At 42.7% G+C, this 19,877-nt stretch overlaps 1 protein-coding gene across 3 annotated transcripts in view; it reads left to right on the top strand.

The window, feature by feature from the left end:
* Nucleotides 1-19,877, top strand: part of ZNF423 (zinc finger protein 423) — a 310,604-nt gene that overhangs the window by 95,468 nt on the left and 195,259 nt on the right. For all 3 annotated transcript variants that reach the window (XM_083451817.1, XM_083451816.1, XM_083451818.1), the window contains exon 3: nt 9,352-9,552. In XM_083451817.1, coding sequence (XP_083307943.1) covers nt 9,352-9,552 — 201 coding nt within the window. The remainder of the gene's footprint in view (nt 1-9,351; nt 9,553-19,877) is intronic.

Below are 19,877 nucleotides of genomic sequence, written 5' to 3'. Positions count from 1 at the left end.
CTATATATTGTGCTTCTGCGGTGAGTCAAACTCTCAAGTGTGGTTTTTCTTAATTGTCAGCATTGAAAAAATGCTAGAATGCAAATTTAACAATTTAAGGCCTAACTCTGGGCCTTAAAAGTCCATTGCAAAGAAGCCCACTTTTTATTTTAAAATTGGCTTATCTATTATTATTATTATTATTATTATTATTATTTCCGATTACCTTGCTGGAAGTATGTGGGGAATGAGAATACAAAAAGAGTGTACAGGAACTAAATTAGGGTTAATTAGGAGGCCTCCCAAATAGCTAGTGCTTCATCAGCAGCAGAACAGCATGTAAATAAATTTAATTCTCTCCCCCCACCAATTGAACTCTTCTCGAGCTTAATTACAGCAGCAACCTCCCCCCCCTTTTCATTAGTGGGAGACAGTCATTATTAGCTCTGTCTGGAAAATGGTATTATGAGCAGTCCTGGTCCCCCACCTTTCCTGGGTGCCCTTTGAGGATGAGAGGACTCGAGGAACTTTCCATCAGATACTAGAGCCCAATTAAGGATCCTTGGAAGAAATATGAGAAGCAGGGAGCACCCAGGCAAATAAAAATGTTACTAATGAAAATTCTGGCGAGACGTTATTTAATTACTTAAGCTGCTTCCCTTTTTGGTGTTTAGCCTCTCCCCGTTCTGTTACCATTAAAGAAAAGGCTGTGACTCTTGGACATAGTAATCTAGCTCAGTTCAAACCATCATCTAATCCTCCAGGAACAGGGAACTTGTGGTCCTGTAGATGCTGAACTCCAACACACACCATCCATGACTACTGGACATGCTGTTTGGGGCTGGTTGGAGTTGAAGTCCAATAACATTTGGAGTGCCCACTGCTTCCCACATCTGGTCAGAATGATTGCCATGGCAGGCTTCAGATTCATGTGATTTCTTTCCCTCCTCCCCTCTGTCATATGTAAGAGGGGGAAATTTCCGCTTTCATTTTACAGCAAACCATAGTTTTGGATGGTTTGTGGATGCATGGAGCTGTGGTTTGTTTTAAGAGCATTTAGCTAAAATAAGCCATGATCAAACAGTTGTCACTTAACTCATCCAAGGATCATTCTGGTGTAGTTCCTCTTGTTTTCTTTCTGACCACAAACCTAAGCGCCCAAGCAGAGTGACATGAGTATAAATGTTGCTTTAAATGAAGCGACAGCAGAAGGAGAAATTGAGGCACCAATCATCTCCTCTGCCAGGCCCCTGAGCAGAACTGAGCACCATAAATATGAACTCTACCCCACCTCCTCTCAGCAGAGGAGGGCTAGATGTGTGTAGAACCCTTGGCCCTCCAGAAGGTGCTTAAACTCCCATCAGCCCCAGTAGAAATGACCGATGGTCAGGAATGATGGGAGTTGTAGTTCAGTAACATCTGGAGGGCCAAAAGCTCCCCATACCTAGGCTAGATGACAAAGAGGGAACAATACAACTGTCCATGCCCATTTTTGGACTTTGAGTTTTGGGGTGGGAGTAGCCAAGCTGGTGCCCTCCAGATGTTGTTGGACTACACCTCACATCTCCCTTGACTATTAACAAGGTTGGCTGGGACTGGAGATTGACAACATCTGGAGGGCCACCAGTTCCCCATGTCTGATGTAGAGTCAAATGGTTTAAAAGTAGTGCGTGTCACATAGCATGTCCAATCACGGCATGAACTCCCCTTGCCCCGAATGATAATTTTAGGTCGTTTAACCACAGGATCCAATTTTTTTGGAAGCCAACAGTAACTGAAACTAACAAAGATGCAGAATTTAATAAACTACTTGTGGAAGGTGTTCTTTTTCTTTTTCGTTTTTTAAGAGATACTGGTTTACTCCATGCAAGTTCACTGAGTTTGCACGTTAACATCTCTTAAATGAGTTTTAGGCAGATTCAGGTTTGATGTCAAGGTAATGATTTAAGCATAAATTGACCCTTGATGAGGGAGCTGGAGTCTAAGGTTTAATGCATCCTTGCAATTTTCTGTTGCCTTTGGTGCCTTCCTCTGCCACACATAATTCTTTTGTAACAAGTGCCTTTTCAGAAGATGTATGCTGCTGACAGTTAATATAGAATTATTGCCCCTGAATGCATTTTTTTGTAATTACTTCCCAGAGATCTGTCTTTGTGTTTAGAAGACATTTCACACTTTAGTAGCATAAGTGTTTAGGGAGAGCATGAAGAGTAATTGCAAGCGGGCTGCTTTTGTGTGTATTTGCCTTTCTGTGGAAAATGACCGTAAGAAAATGTTAAAAGCTAATGAAAAGGTTGGTTTAGGAGCCATTGAGGAATGTGCTTGGCATGTTATACATGTTTGTATGATTTTAAGTTTTTAATAACGAACCTAAAAAAAAAAGCGCAGTAAAGGCACAAAGAAAAACTACTTCCTAATTCTTAAGCAAGGGGAAAGAAAAGCTGATTAAAGATGACAAGTTTCTGGTGATGAAAATAAAGAAACTTAATATGAGCACTCCTGTAGGAGATTCTGGCTATAATGGAAAATGAAATGACGCGCAGTTTGATCAGCGTGAAAAAATTAGCAGCATTCAATGACGGATTCTACTTACTTGTTAACTAAGTAGTACAAGTGGGACCAGCAACAAAATCACATAGTGTGGAAATCTGCTGCTCAGAGTTCCTGCCAGTCGCCCTTGCCCCTTTCCAGGAGATTCCATTCCCTGCTCATTTTTCTGCCCCTGTCCCGCTTCCCACAGCCAGACAGTGTGCCTAGGCCACTGAGCATGCTTAATCCTCATTGGATTGTTCTGGGGACATTTTCATTTTTGTTTTAATAGGTTTTCTTTATTTTCAAATTAGTTACAAAATCTACTGAACATTACCCCCCCACCCCCCGATGGAACAGAACCTGAAGTTGTGATTCCGGAAGATGCCAAACACCAGAACTCGTAATAGAAAATTCTGTAAAATATTTCAAGAAAATAATCTAAATTGCATCTGCCTGCTGGAGCTCTTACTTGATTGGTCAATTTTTTGGTCAGCGCTGTTGTCCATATTTTTTTGTTTCTACACACCAATATGTAAGTTTTCCAGACTTTTCCAGTTTGGCACTATAAGCTGATCTGCTGCCATGAAAAGGAAGGTGATTTAGATACTTGTCATGGAGATTTGCTTGTTCTTCCTGAAAAAGTGTCACAGTGTACATCTTATCTTGCAACGTGGCTTAATTCTTCAAATATCCTTTCCCAAAATTGGACAATAGGTTTTTAGCCTAAGGAGCTTTCGTATTTCTGCTACCTTCCAGGTAGAATAATAGAATTGTAGAGTTGGAAGGGACACACGTAGTCCAACCCCCAGCAATTCAGGAATATGCAGCTGTCCCATATGGGGATTGAACCTGCAACCTTAGTGTTATCAGCACCACGCTGTAACCAACTGAATTATGTCCAGGGTACCATTGAGTTAGGGGCTGTTATAGTTCTGTAAGGATCAGTGCTCAGATAATTGAATTTGCAATTAACATACAGGACTGTAGCTTGATTGCAAGACTGGAAAGGCGAGGGAAAGTTTTGTGTCTTCCCCCTCTCACACGGTGACAATTGAAGCCACCAGTCCCAGGTTCCACAGCATCTCCAGGTGGAGCTGGGAATGACCCATGTCTGAAACGCTGTAGAGCTGCTGCCAGTCAATGTGTATTGCCTACATGGGCTGGCAATGACTCTCCAGGGTTTAAGGCAGGAGATCTTTCCACCCCTACCTGGAGAACCTGGAACCTTCTGCATGCAAGGCAGTTTCTCTACCACTGAGCTATGGTCTCTGGTTTGATTTGTTTGCCATAGGACCACCTAAAAGGGCTCTGCATAGTAACTGTGTTTGTATTTTCCATCCTTCACTGATATGTATATGCCACATGTATAGCACTGGGTGCTCCCTGTGCCATTGGCTTGTGTTAATATTGCCAAGCAGACCTACCTGATAAAGGCTTGTTCACCCCTGCCCTCCTTTCCTTCGCTGTGTTTGCTCTCCTCTTCCATCTGCTGTCAAAATCGGACAAATGACAGCTTGGAGAAGTTAGAATGGTCGCAGCGCTAGGAGGTCAGGAGGAGGTAACAATATACAATTTTCCGTGGTTCAAGGGTAGCCATATCCTACTGTTCTTCATTACAGTGCTGCAGTGAGATCAATTTTATTAAGTTGTAAGTCTTAGGAAGCCAACACCATTAACTATGTGCTGGACCAAATAATTTTTTCCTCCATGTTTGCGTATTGCAGTTGTGTTCCTTCCCCCTCCCTTTACTGAGGGAGAGAGTAGGGAAAGAAGGATTTTATGCATAGATGTCTTAAGAGCCATTTCATGCAAGATGGGTATAATTTCTGCATGGGAACACTGCATACAGATCCCATGTGTGAGAGAGATGTCCCTGCTGCAGATTGGATTGCAGAGGTGGCATGATGAGTTGTTATTTGGATATATAGTTTATGCTGTCTCTGTATTAGTAATTTGGGGGAAAGGCCATAGCCCAGTGGCAGAACATCCTCCTTTCACAAAGAAGGTCCTGAGTTGAATCCCCAATTGCATCTCTAGGTTGGGGCTGGGAGAGACCCATCTGGAATCCCAGAGACCTGCTGCCAGTCAGTGTAAACTTTACTAAGGTAGATATTCCCATTGGTCTGATTTAGTATAAGGCAGCTTCATATGTTCCTAATAGGTTTATATCCGAACATCAGTGATACTCAAAAGTCGACCCAGTTAAAGTAATGGACGTAGCCAACTTACGCTCATTATTTTAATTGATCATACCTCACTCCACTTGCAGGCTCTATTGTAAGTGGCCACCAGAGAAGAGACACTTTTGGTGGTGGCACCCCAGTTATGGAATAGCCTTCCCAGTGTCTGCAGTCTTTTTATTCACTCAGCTTTAAAAACTCCATTTCATAATAACCTTGGCCCCTTGTGACTTAGTATGCTTTTAATCCACATGGTAAACTGGCTATGTAGTCTCTGTTATAAGGAAAGAGCAGAGTTTTATTTTGATTGTTGTTTGTTATTGTTTTTAGTGATTGTACAACATAAATTTAACATTGTCTCATTTGTAAGCTATTAAGGGAATCTTTACTGATGGACAGCCATGTAAATCTAATGAATAAGCAAAACATACAAACCCTCAAGGCAGGTAACATAACAAAATAAAAGCACACATCCTAATATAATATCATAATTTCAAACATATATACTGCAATTACTTTTTTAAAAGAGAAAAGCAACAGAAAATCTGCAAAAATGACATAATTTCTATACACAGTGAAACCAAAAGAATAATTGATAACGTAAACCAAAGACCTGCCAAAATCAAATCTTCAGAGAATGGGCAAACATTAATAAATAGGGGGCATGTTACATTTCCTGGGGAAGGGAGCTACATATTCTGGGTGCCACAGCCAAGAAGGCCTATTTCCTTACACACATGAACTGTACTTCTGCTGGTGGCAGGATGTACAAAAGGGGCATTTCTTCGTAACCACAGTGGACAGACTGGTTTGTATAGAGCAGTGGGAGGTCAATGTGGGGGCCCTTCAGATGCTGTGGTCTACAACTCCCATCAGCCTCAGTCAATGATCCAGTGGCCAGGGATGATGGGAATTGTAGCCCTCCTGTGTCTTGAGATCACCATGATTGCTACCCCTAGTTTAGAGAGGAATGCCCCTTTTAGGTAGCCTGGCACTAAGTCTAAATCAGTTGCCTGGCTCTGCCCTGACTGTGTTGAAAGTCTTCCTGTTAACACCTTTTTGATCTCCAGGCCTATTGGGAAGGGGTCTTTGACATCTCACAGTCCCGGTTTGGAGCGTCTGCCACCACACAAGCACTTCTAGTGATCCCCCTGTGGTGGTTGTGGGCGATTTTGAGCAGGCTTGCAGCCTAACTTTAAAATGAAAAAATATCAACGAGCTATCTCAGAGGGGTGCTTAAATACGAATTGCAAAATACTCTGAGTGCTTTAGAAATGAATAACAAAAATAGGTCCCTTGGATGAATTTTCACCCCAACTTTTTTTCAGGTCTTCGGCAATGTTTGGCTGCTCGTACGTTTTCCATTAGTGGCTGGGGCAGATTTGGATGGCAGTTCTTTAAATTAAATTTATATACTTGGACTCTTTTTATAGGTTTCAGCCTTATAAAACCAGTGAGTTGGCATCCTGATTTATTAACTATCAGCTCTACAGGACACGCAGGTTTTTAAGAGATTGAATTGGCGTTAATGTTCGTGATTTGCATTTGGAATGCGAAGACGCTCAAAAGGTGCACCCAGTAAATATGACAAAATGGAAAGTGATAATTGGAATGCAGTCTTGGAGGAAAATGTGGACTTAACTGTGGCTTATTGTTGTTATTATAATACAAATAGTACTACAGAGCCATCTAGGTCTATGGCTTTCTTTCTCCCACTACTGTCTTATTTTTTTACAAAAGTGAAAAAGGAGATCGTAAAAAACAAGCATAAGACTGTGAAAATGGCACTTTGCTTGAATCAACACGAGTTCAGATGTAGGTGGTTCCTTGAAAAATGGGATTTCTTTCCAAATCCTGTGACCAGCACAAAGCTCAACAGCTAGATATTTTAATGGAAGGTTTCTGTGGCTAATGTGCTGGTATAGTGTAACAACTGCTGAATCTGAAAATGTGGTGTTGATTTAAACATTGAGAGATCTTATGATACACTGAAAGCTCATGCATTGATTTTTAATATTTCCATTTCTATCCAAAGGGTGTCACCCACTGTGATTGCTCCCTAGAAAACTATACAGTGGGTTTTTTTTGTCCCCTATTAGTAGATTGATGCTAGCTTGCTCAGTGCAGTGAATTTGTGAAATTTTGGTTTTCAGAGGCTTGAGTTAAAAGGAACCCCACCAATAGTTGCAACACTGCATTAGCAGTTTTGTGTGTGAAATAAATTGTATTTCTTGGCCGAGTTCCAGTTTATCAGTGTTGGTCAATGTTAACTGTCTTTCCAGCCTCAGAGATGGGAGCCATTGATCCATGAGTTGTTTTCTTAAAGGGATTATACAAATGGCAAACAATGTGCTAAAATCCTAATTTATAACTTGGAAATAATTCTCTCGACCATTAGCACCAGTTTAAGGGTTTCCCATGTTGACTTTCTAGAGAGATGAAGATTTGTTTTGTGGGGTCTACTATGTGTACATGAACAGCCAGCTTCTAGGCTTTTGAGGCATTTGGGGCCCCTTGATCTACAAACAAATAATTCTTCCAAGCTGTTTCCCAGATGCCTGGTGAGAATAAAGGCATTATTAGGGTGACAGGCTTTTGTTGGTCCCAGGTCCTCTACTGCTTTTCGAAGCCTTCCCGATCTGCATATATTTTTTTTAAGGTTAAGAAAAATACGAGCAGTTTGACTGTTGAACATCCTTGTTTTGAAGTCATCAATGTTGTCTAAAAACCAGGGGTGAGATACCAATCTAATAAGATCTTGCATGTTTTGTTGCCACCAACCTGGATGACTTTAAAAGAGAATTAGACAAATTCAAGGAGGATAGGACTATCAATGGCCACCAGCCATGATGACTATGCTCTGCATCTACAGTTGGAGGCAGCAATGCTTCAAAATACCAGTTGATGGAAACAGAGGGAGGGCTCTTGTGCTCAGGTCCTGCTCACTGGTTTCCCACAGGCATCTGGTTGGCCATTTTGAGAACAGGATGCTGAACTAGATATGCAATTGGCCTGATCCAGCAGACAGTTCTTATGTTACTCATGGTAGACAGGTCTGGGGCCAGAACTGTGGGGTGGGTTGAGCCAAAGGTAAGTGGCGATACCCCTTTTCTTACTGTTGCTGCCACTCCTGTTTTTCCTCTGCCTGCGCTGCCCACATGAATTAGGCCAAGTGCAACATGAAATTTTACCCAAGGCTACCTGTTCCTGGTTTAAAAGCTGGGCTATACAGAAGCCAGGTTGAATTTACAGATTGATGCTTCTAGCTGCATGGATAGGTGGCTGTACTCTGGGCCTGTGCCCAGCATTGCCTTTCTGCAGTTGATTGGATTATCCATTTGGTTCTTCTGCATGGAGGAACCAAATGGACAATCCATTTGGTTTGGGGAAGGACCATAACTCAGTGGTGGAACAACCAATTTGCATGCAGAAGGTATCACCAGATTCAATCCTTGGCATCACCAGGTAGGACTGGGAAGGACCCTTACCTTAAACCCTGGAGAGATGCTACAAGTCAGTATAGGCAGTGCTGAGCTCAATGGACTAGTGGTCTGATTCAGTTTAATGCAGCTTCCTATGTTCCTACAGACAGGGTTTTAGCGATAGTGATGGAGATTTCAGATTCACAGCTGCGCCATAAGGCTGCAGCACCATGGGGAGAGCTTTTAGGTGGACATTTCTCCTTTTCATCTTAATCAGCCTGCAGGTATTCAGCAGTGTGGCTTTTCTTTGTCCTGTTTAGCAAGGTAGCTCTGGCTGTTTCAGAAAAGTGCCTTCGAATATACTTTGATTTCTCTCTTCATTTTACTGTTTAGTATTTGAGTGGTCATTATTTTCTGGCTGGCGGAGGGGAATTAAAGAGTTGAAAAATGACATGTGAGCCTTATTATTAGGCGGTAATTAAACCTCGTCAATTTTCAGTGAATTGTAGAAATAATAATGGTTGAAATAATATCACTGACAATCAGCATTATTTTCTGTTAAGGGATGAAATAAGAAAGTAAAGCATGTGTTCTATTAGAATAAAGTGAGGATGGAATAAAAATTAAAATAAATAGCTACTAAAGACATAATTATGGTGTGCTACTTAGAGGCCATTTAGATACCCCCCCATCAATGTAATCCACCCCCACTATAGACTGTCTCAGATGCTGCGATTGGCAGAGGGGGCCCTCTTCGTAGTTCCTCCACCCTCATAGGCTTGAAGTGGGGTGGCCTGGGAGACGGCATTCCCTGTGGCAGCTCCCACGTTGTGGAACTCCCTCCCACAGAGGTATATTTAGCGCATTCACTATACATCTCCCAGTGAATGCTGAAGGCACACCTCTTTACCCCGGCTTTTGACACTTGAAGTGCATATTTTTAGGACCCACCTTATTTTTTTGATTGTAAACTGTTCAAAACCTTTTTTTTTTTTTAACATTGTGTTTTAATATTGCAACCCGCCCTGGGACCTAAAGGTGAGGGGTGAGTAGTAGCAGCAGCAGTAGTAGTAGTAATAATGATGATGAAGTAATTACTGTATTTTCAATAAACTGAAAGTGTGAGAGGGATCGTAAGGAAAGTGCCGTTATATGACTTGCTAACATAATCGAGTTGTTCCATTTTTTGAAACTTCCATGCAATCCCAACTTACCGCAGCGTCTGTTCTTGCTGGCAGGAGGTCTTGGAGGAGAACTGGAGAATGATACGAGGGACAGCCGGGCCTTGGAAGAGAGGAACAGCATTACAAGCCAGGAAGAGAGAAATGAGGAAGATGAAGACATGGAGGACGAGTCAATTTACACCTGCGATAACTGTCAGCAGGACTTCGATTCGCTGGCAGACCTGACCGAACACAGGGCACACAACTGTCCTGGAGGTAATGTTAAACTAGCTTTACAATTCTGACAGGTGGTTAGCTGGGTAATTGGACATAGCAACAGCTTGAGGCCTCAAGTGAGATTAAAGAATTAATAATGTAATTTTACAGTTAATGTAATTTTATTGTGGTGCCTTGGGTAGTCTTTGTTCACTTCTTCTTAATAAAATTAAAATAAAAAAGCAACTTTGCTTTTCCAGTTGCAATTCTGACAGTAATTATATTAGATTATTAAAGGGGAAAAAACCCTTAGTGTTGTTTTATCTTTTTTTATATAAGCAATAAAACTTCTAGACAGTTTGCCTGTGAAACTCCCTCACCTCCTCACTCCCTTCCCACAATTCTGCGTTAATTCAGTGGAATTATTTTAAGTGTTCAAAACGCTGGGGATAGATCCAGAGTGTTTTGAGCCACTCAAGTGAGTGCAATTATTTCTGAAGCAAGGCGTTGTTGGGAATAGGTGGTCAGGCCTTGAGAAAAGAACGGAAAAGCATGCTGGGCATTCAGTTTCCAGGAGCCTGGAAACTTTGGGGCTGCCATCTAGGAATTTAAAATAAGATTCACAGAAGTTGTGGAGAGGTTGTCAGCAAACTTCTGCTTGCGAGACCTTGAATGCCAGGACGCTTGGGACTCATTGTAGTTTAGATATCAGCCCTTTCAAATCTGTTGCAACCTGGAATAACTGGGAAGGGTTGTAGCTTAGTGGTAGAGCATCTCAGAAGGTCCGAGACTCAATCCCCAGCATCTCCAGGTGGAGCCCCCATCTGAAATCCTGGAGAGCTGCTGCCAGTGTTCAGCTAGGTGGACCAATGGTTTGACTTGGTATGAGGTAGCTTCCTACTTTCCTCTCAGAAGGAGAGACAATTGACTTAGAAATGTTGACATGGCTCCATAGTCTTACCATTGCCACCAGCAGTCCTGAATCACCTGAGTGCAGAGTTTCTGGACTGCACTCTGGTGCCTTGTGTGTAACAGTGTCAGGGCACAGTGATTTGCTGGCTGAGGGCTAGTAAACTGAATTCTGGATGTCCTGTGGAAGAGTGGTTGAGGATATAGATCAGTTACTTGCTCTGGAGTTGGTTGTGCTCTCTTGGAAATGCTCCTTGTCCTTGGAGCCCCAGGTGGCCTTAGTGGCCTTCTACCTGTTTCTGCTGGTATGTCAGCTACAGCTGTTCTTGCATAGGGATAGCTTGGCTATGCTGGTCCATACAATGTTAGCCTTGGGACTGAATTATTGCAATGCACTCTATGTAGGCCTGCCCTTATACTTGTTCCAGAAGTATATGGCTTGTGGCTGATGCTGAGGGAACTGCATTGTCTGCTGAGATGCAACTTAGCCAGGTTTAAGGTTTTGTGGTTAGTAAGTATCCAATGACTTATACAACTTATCAACCAGGATATTGCATTATTTTTTATATCCCTGCCTGATCACTAGGGTTATCTGTGTGGTACTGCATGCACTGGAGGGTCACTCTGCAACTGCTTAAAGTAGAGCCTTTAGTGCAGAGACGCCTGCAGACCAGCGCCAACAATCTCTACTTTATGGTGCATACGGAAAGCATTTTTATTTCAGCAGGCCTTCCAAGAAGGGAGAGCATATTCACTGATAGGAATTGGTTCAGAGTACTTTATGAAAAAGATTTTCAGCTGTGAGAAGATTAGAAGCCTCTGTTTTTGTTTAACCACAGTTTAGTGTGGCATCCAAACCCTAAATGGTGGTTAATCTTCACTAAGGTTAGTTGGAACAAGCCACCACCAGGGGGTGGTGCTAAAAGAATAAGCTTGAAAATCCATCAAAAGGATTGTCATTTCAGGGTAAGTATTTGTAAAAGGAGGTGCCAAATAGACGTTTTTGAAGCGAATATGCTGTGTAAAGCCTGATAGTATTCCTCCCCTCCACCTACAGAATCTGCCCGGCCTTTCTCTCTCTGTATGTATGCTGTGCCTGTGTGTCTGTTTATTCCAACATGGCCCTCTCCGTTTTGTAAATGTCTTTGACAATAGGCAGTTTCTTTCGGGAGCTGTAAAGTAGTCCTTGTTCATGACGGGAGGCGTGTAGCTGCTGGCTCACTCACCCTTGATTAGGTGATGGTTGGGTTCATAGTGCTGGGAAGCATCTTGCCTTCTGGAGATGCAAGCAGAGGTGCACCAGCTGCTGCAGGAATACTTTGTACACATTAAGGAAAAGAACACATAAATGTTTTAGCACTCTGCCTCACTTGCCTATGCATGTGTTATGTCTGGGTAGAGCAAGCTCTACATAAAAAAAGCTGGCAACTCTCAAACCCAGGTACAGTCTTAACTTCTTGCACATGGATTGGAAAATGGGTTGACAAGTTGTGTGTCTTAATTAGTGGTAATTTTAAGATGGGAAGATGGACCCACCCACCTTTACAAACACACACACACACACACACACTCATTTTACAGCTTTGTTACATAATCAAAGGCAACAAAACCCAAGAACTACAGCTCCCCACTCTTGTAATAATATCAGTTCCTCCGCAATAATGGCAAAGATTTCTATAAATAGAAAAATATGTATTTAAACAAAATCCATTAAAACAGCATTAAAAATAAGGGAGGAGAAAATCAGCAGCGGAGTATCTGAAATTGAAAAAACAGTGCACAGATACAAAATCTTCTCTCTAACCAAAGGTAGCACTTGATCTTGGCTGCTTCACACAAAATTTACCTGCCTGTTCTTAGGGATCATTTGGGAAGCCCTTCTCTGAGCTCCTCCTCCTCCTGAGGTTAGAAGAGAGTGCCCAGAGAAGGGGGAAAGTTCTATGGCTCAGATGTGGCTCATCTGTTTTGCACACTGAAGGTCTAAGGTTCGATCTCTGCATCACCATTTGTAAGGTTCAGACAGCAAATGATGGGAAAATCCCCTTCCAGAAACCCTAGAGAGCTGCTGCCAGCCAGAGCGGACAGTACTGGGCTAGAATGACAGCCTTACTTTAATAAAGCAGTTCTCTATCTTCCTATGTAACAGACCTTGTCCATGATGGTGCTCTGCCTTTCAAGTGCCCTCCACAGGTAATATTTTACCAGCTACAACCATTGTTAGGCTCTTGGTCAATCCAATTTTATTTGCCTAGGCATTTGAATTTTATTTGCCCAGGCATACCCTTACACAGTTAGAGTATTAGACACTGTGTTGATCTGTTTCATTTGCGGCTATGTTTTTGTTTTTAGTTTCCAGTCCTCTCATCACTGGTGTATGTCTTGTGGTTGATATCTATTACTCTACATTTTTGTGGCTTGTAAGCTGATTTGAAGAATCAAGTTTGTGATAAAGCAGGATACTGAAATATAAATCGACCCCAGAGGCAACAAGATAACATGTGATAAAAGTGGTGACACGTTATACAAGTGGCTCCATGTGTTGGGTCACAGGGGCTCACCCCCCCCCCCAAGAGGAGGTGCTCAATTGCGTAACTTTGGCATGAATGGTTATGGCCCCCTATGCACTCATGTTTCATGCTCCTTATGTGGAGAAGGGCACATGCCCATACTTTTCTCACCACATTGTGAGGATTTCAAGCCAACGTGTGAACCAGTTCCAAGTGTTCACAGCATAAAGGGAGCAAGAGCTTTGGTACTGGAAGATCAAGAAACTTGAATAAAAGTCATATATCTGAATTTCTGACACTATCTGTCTTAGTTTCAGGTTCTTGTCTGACAGAGTTTATAATGCGTAGTATTTGAGTTAGCTTTCCATATTTCTATTTAATGCTGTTAAGCGTCTTGCATGGCTTCAGATCAATACTGGTATTTATTTGGGCTGATAATGTTGCATTTGCAGCTGATATAATATAACTAATGACTTCCTCAGGGATGCGGAAGTTTAGAAGACCCTGCAGCTTGGGAGCTGTGCAGGAACATAGACAATAGCTCCCAAAGAATAGGAAACACCATCTATTTCAGTGGAATCCCTTAGAAATTCATTATAGTACAAGAACGTTAAAATATGCGTTGAAATCAGTTGCTTTGCCCTGGCATGAAGTTTGCAGCCATTTTAGCCTAACCCTTTTGAGCTCCTTGTAACTCTCCTTCATTCAGGGTTAAACCTCTGTTGGAAACTTTGACATCTCTCTCCATCTTAAATTGGTTCTGTTCAGAAATGGGGCCCACACAACCAATCTAGTTTTTTTTCAGGTCTTACCGTAAAACTCTTAGCCTTATGATGCGTAATGTTAATATGTGATTGTGGTACATAGAGGTTGTGCTGGAGGTAGCACCCAAGCAATTAAGTTCATAAAAGTGATTAGCCCATAAGAAGTTTTACTAGCCCACACGGCCGTACATATTTACGTTGTTCATTTGCTGCACATTCATAGCTTAAATAGGGGATCAGGAAGGGAGAATTAATTGTTTAGCTCAAATGCAATCACTTCCTCTGCACTTTCTCCAGGTTACCATTATAATATTGTGTAATGCTTGTATTGTGTGTCCTGGGCACACTCAGCCAAGGAAGGCACACGTGTGATAGTTAATTATTTATTTATTGACAAAAGCACACACTTACAACAACGCCCAAGGTGCTCTGGATACACACACACACACACACACACACACACGTGTTTCTCGGCAGTTGTCCCCAGGTCTGTGCCTTGCTGAGCAGTTACAGCAACAGTGGGACCTCGCCTTTCTCTCACTTATGTACCCTCATCTGATGCAGTGTGCATGCACAACCTGAGGCTTCTCCTAAATGGAAGTCACAACTGCTCTTTCCTCTCCAAGAACCTCATGGTTCCAGGAGACAGCAGGGCAGGAGATAGTGGGGATTTGACTGACCTGTCCCTCGCTTGAACAGTCTCTCCTTCCGACACGTCCCGTGCACCCATCTCCATTTCTGATGGCTCTGACCCTTCTTCTTCTTCCCCCAGCGCCACCAATCCCCATAAATCACTGGCCCCCCTCTTCTGGGTCAACTCCCTGGATCTTAAAAATAAAATAAAATTTATGTTTTTTAAAACTTAATGTTTCAAAAATCTCCTACAAGGAAAAAACCAAGAACAAAAGCTCAGCCTAAAACCAAACAGCAAAGTTAAAAACCCATAGGAAAAAAATGGAAAAGCGGAAGATTCAAACGCATAAAATAGGGTTGAATCTTATGGGTCAGGGAAAGCCTGGGCAAAATTAAACATATGCCATATGCTTAGGGAATATACCACTGTGAGAGTAGCTGTAGCAATTTCTACCCCAAACGAAAATACCTACCCCAAAGAAAAATGCCTGGGCATTTACAGTTGTACCTCGGGTTACAAGCGCTTCAGGTTACAAACTCCACTAACTCGGAAGTAGTACATCAGGTTGAGAACTTTGCCCCAGGATGAGAATGGAAATCACACAGCGGCGGCGCGGCGGCAGTGGGAGGCCCCATTACCGAAAGCGCGCCTCAGGTTAAGAACGGTTTCGGGTTAAGAATGGACCTCCAGAACAAATTAAGTTAGTAACCCGAGGTACCACTGTACTATCAAAATCTCCAGTTTTTCCAAAACCACCCCACTCCTTTTACTAGATATTTTGTCTCCCTTTCTGCAATCTCAGCTTGTAATTGTATCCATGCAAAAGATAGTTGGAAGGCAACTTCGTTGCTTTAGATAGTTTATTTAAATATACAAGTTATTTGTGTATACTTGTTCTTTGTGCTGCTTAGTCCAGGAAAACTACTTCCCCCTATTTCATACTCTTGATCATTAAAAGGGAGTTGAAGTCCCCATATAGGAACCAGCCCCTTATTATGAAAGGGTAGGCGGAGTTTACTCATTGACCACCTTTCTTGTGAGATCAAATAGTGACTTAATTTGGACTGGTGGTGCTGTGGGTTAAACCACAGAGCCTAGGACTTGCCGATTGGAAGGTCGGCAGTTCGAATCCCCGCGGCGGGGTGAGCTCCCGTTGCTTGGTCCCTGCTCCTGCCCGACCTAGCAGTTCAAAAGCACGAAGTGCAAGTAGGTACCACTCTGGCGGGAAGGTAAACGGCGTTTCCGTGTGCTGCTCTGGTTTGCCAGAAGCGGCTTAGTCATGATGGCCACATGACCCGGAAGCTGTAGGCCTGCTCCCTCGGCCAATAAAGCTAGATGAGCACTGCAACCCCAGAGTCGGTCACAACTGGACCTAATGGTCAGGGGCCCCTTTACCTTTACCTAACATCTTCTCAAGCTGAGATATACACCAGCATCATGTAACCCCTTTGTCCCTCTCTTTGTGTATGAATAGGGAATTGAGCCAGGAAGGTGCAGTTAACCCTAGCTTCCAGTTGTGCCTGGACCAGGAATGTATAGTTAATGACTTCTATGTGGCTTCATATTCTGGATTGTTTGTAAGCTATTAACCATAGTTTCTAGGTTTGGGAGGTAAAGGGAAGCTATGGTAAACCAAGGTACAGGGGTTGTGTGTGGGTGCAGGAAGCCCATGTGTGTTTTGTCATCTGACCATGACTGGACCATGGCCAATGCCCAAATTGTGGTTTAAGATTTATTTATTTACTTAATGTTTTTATTTCCACCTTTTCCTCAAGTTGGGATTCATGGTAGTTTCCAACATTTAAAAACATTATAAAATGCAAAGTAATGAAAATAAACTAGTTAAAAACAATAATTAAAATACATGAAAACAACATGTTTAGAACCAGTAATTAAGATACAGTCCCCCCCCCCAACAGCAGCCCAGCGATCAGCATCATCTGCTCCTTAGTATTCAAAGCCCTCTTTGAACAGGAAGATCTTAGCCTGTTGGCAGAAGGATAACAAAGAGGGAGCCAATCTGATCTCTCTTGGGAGTGAATTCCACAGTATATAGGAGCAGCCACAGAAAAGGCTCTCTCTTGCATCAGCTCCAATTGTGGCACCAAGAGAAAGGTTCTTACCCGAGGAGCAGGGCAGGTTCGCAAAGGGAGATAAAATCTTTCCGGTAGTTCTGATTACTGACTATAATGCAGGTTGCTGTATTAGACATAATGGGCAACTGTACTTCAGGCTAATCAGAACTGGTGCATTAGCACCAATTTGAAGCTCCACCCTCTTTAAAATAAACAAGTTTGAGCAGTAGTTCAGACAGACTATAAAATTTAAGTTTGTTATATTTCACATTCAAAATCAACACAATTTCTTTGCACTTGTTGTTGCCATTGCTGTATGTCACTAGTTTTATATGCCCCGTTTGATGCTGACTTGTATTTTTGTTGTCTATGACAAAGCTTTGGCTTAGCAAAATGTGTGCAAGGTGCTTTCCCCCACCTCCCAGAGTGGAAGACTGGGACAGGCTTTTAGCCTGTTTTATTTATTAAATGATAGGAAGAAGATAGTGTTCCCTCAATTCCAGATCAGATTTCTTTTGCTTCTTCTATCCACACCTATTTTCCCACCCACTGGGGAAGGGTGGCGGCTTGTAAATTTCTGCCTCTCTGGTTTCTCAGCTTGAGGATGGAGCACATTAGCACATCAATGAACTGGACGATATGAGGTTACAACTGGGGTCCCTGAGCATTTCATGAGGTCCTCTTCTGTTGTTGAGAACTTTACAGGTTGTCTGTTTCAAGCAGCAGCTGAGTTCATTGTGGAAATCGCCAGTGTGGAGGCGGCTGGTGCTTCTAAACTGCTGCATGGTAGATTTGATTATAACTAAAAGATTATTTCGGTAGTTAATCATAAAATGCCTCGTTGCCTGATCACCAGGGTTTGTTTTCAGCATGGAATATATGTGCACATATATGTGAAATTTTAAAGGTTCCTGTATACGCAGATTAAAAGAGTGGCAGTTGTCTTGCTATAGTACATACATAATGTTAATACAGCTGTTGGTCTATATAGAGGCCTATAAATATATTAAGTGGTGCAATTTAGCAGCATTTGACAATCAGAAAGTAGGGAGGCCACTACTAACAGCTTTTGAATGTTTTGTTCAGAGGGAAAGGCCATTGGCTCACTGATACAGCATCTGCTTTGGGTACAGAAAGTTTCAGGTTGAACCCCTAGCATCTCCAGGTAGGGCTGGGAGAGACACCTGCCTGGAACCCTGGGGATCTGCTGCCAATCAGTGCAGACATTACTGGGCTAGCAGTGTTTGAAATTAGCCAGGTGCCAAGCATATTTTGCACCTGGCTATTGACCACTTGTGACCAATGAAAGATGTCTGGGTGCCAGGATCTCCACCATCTGGAAGTGCATGCCTGGGGATCTTTGGATATTGACTGTTTTCACACTCTGATTCCCCATCCTGTAGAATTCTATTAGTTATATTTTATCTGCATAATTGGAATGAATTTCAGGAACCAAAATGCATAAGACTTTAGAGGTGTCTTGCCCCAAAATGGCAACTAGACATTCTGTTTTGGTGACTAACTTTGGTTTAAGGAGCCATTTGGAGACCTAGGTTATATATCTGAGTTTCTAACACATTGAGCTAGATAGACCAATGTATTGACTTGGTGCGAAGCCATTTCCTGCGTCTATACTTAATTGCATGCTTATTTTGCCCTTCCTCTGATGAGTTTGGGGGTGGGCTGTGTGTAATCTACTGCCCATCTCCCCTCCTTTTTTTGTTCATCACAGCAACCTATGGGGTAGGTCAGGCACAGAAATTGTCATCCAGTGAGCTTCCTTGCTGAGAGTGCAGTCCTAACCATGCCTACTCAGAAGTAAGTCCTGTTGTATTCCGTTGGACTTACTCCCAGTTAGGTAGGGCTAGGATTGCAACCCGAGAGAGGATTTGAACCCAGAGTCTTCCCCGTCTGGTTCCACACGCTGCCATCGATAGCCCTAGCATCTATGGCATTTCTATTCAGTTTAGAGCTAGCTAAAGTCAGTGGTCATCACTGCACCTTTTGTTCCTGAATCCCAGAAGTTGGTTATACGTTGTGCGGAGCAATACTTCCTTTGTTTGTCCTGTACCACTGGGATCTTGCCTTGCGCAAGGCGCACTGAAGCAGATCTGTGTTCCTGCGCGACTCTCAGGATGAAGTTCCCGGTGGATTGCAGCCTTAGTTTATACAGCTGTAGCTGTAATGACCTGCTGGTTCTGCTTTATTTTTCTTTGGCTGCGAGAGAGTTCTGTTTTATTTGACAGAATCAAGTCCCTCCCCCTTAACCTGGCTAAGGTTTTTGCTTTTTCTTTAAAAGGAATCCCCCCCCTTTTGCAGCAATGCAATCATTTCCCTCTTTTACAGTGATCTTTGCAGAGTGCATTAAATTTTACAGCTTAGCAACCTAGTAACACTATCCCAAAGTTTGAGGAGAATCCTGCCATACATTAAGCCAATACTGAAGGAAAGTTCAAATGATCTCCCTGCCCACCACACACATTGAAAGAATGTGTGAAAGGGCAACATGGGACAAAACTCTCCCTGCATGTTGTTGTTGTTGTTGTTGTTGTTACCTGCCCTTTACCCTAAGGTCCCAGAATGAGGTTAGAGCATTAAAACACAATATTAAAAACCATTTAAAACAACTTACAAAAATAAACTGTGTCCTAAAAATTGAATTGTAGATTTGGAAGTGACCACAAGGATCATCTAGTCCAACCCAGTGTAATGCAGGAATCTTTTGCCAAATGTGGAGCTTGAATCCACGACCCCAGAGTTTCATGCTCTACCAGCTGAGCTACCCAGCTGAAAGGCGCCCTGTGGAATGCCCTCCCACCAGATGTCCAAGAGAACAACAACTACCAGACTTTTAGAAGACACCTGAAGGCAGCCCTGTTTAGGGAAGCCTTTAATGCTTGACGGACTGATACTACAGACTCATCTGGTGGACTTGCCCCTGGGGCTGTCCCTGCATGCAGTTCTGCTTCTGACTCCTCAATCTCATCCCTTGGAGAAGGGGAATCTGATCCCAGAGATATGACAGCCAGGTGCCAGGCACTGGGGTGTGTGTGTGTGTGCTTCACATGCTCAGTGAATGTACTGAGGGAGGAGTAAGAGACAGAACAATGCATGTAGGTCCCTTTTACACTATTGCCAAACGCTGGACATGTTGAGGAATAGGCCAGCAGGAGTGATCCTGCTCTCTCCATTTGTACACATTGTGGGGTGGGATTGTGTGCATATCCCTCAAGCGTGCCATAATCAAGTGTCAGCATGCGCAGGTTCAAACCAGACCAGTGGTGTGGGCCTTCAGAAGATGTTTGTTTGTTTTTGATCTGCATGGAGAGCTTGCTAGGCCAAGACCTTTCTCTGGTTTAAAATCTCCTGATGAATAGCTGAAGAGAAATAATGGGATTCAATAGTAGAGAGTTAACGGAATTCCAGGAACAGTGCTGTTATGCTTGATGATTAAGCACTTTGGTCTTGGCGCTCTCAGTCGATCTGAAAACGAAAT

The sequence above is a fragment of the Podarcis tiliguerta genome, assembly GCF_965153285.1.
Source record: "Podarcis tiliguerta genome assembly, chromosome: 8".
Taxonomy (NCBI): domain Eukaryota; kingdom Metazoa; phylum Chordata; class Lepidosauria; order Squamata; family Lacertidae; genus Podarcis; species Podarcis tiliguerta.
This window is presented reverse-complemented; position numbering and strand designations above follow the sequence as displayed.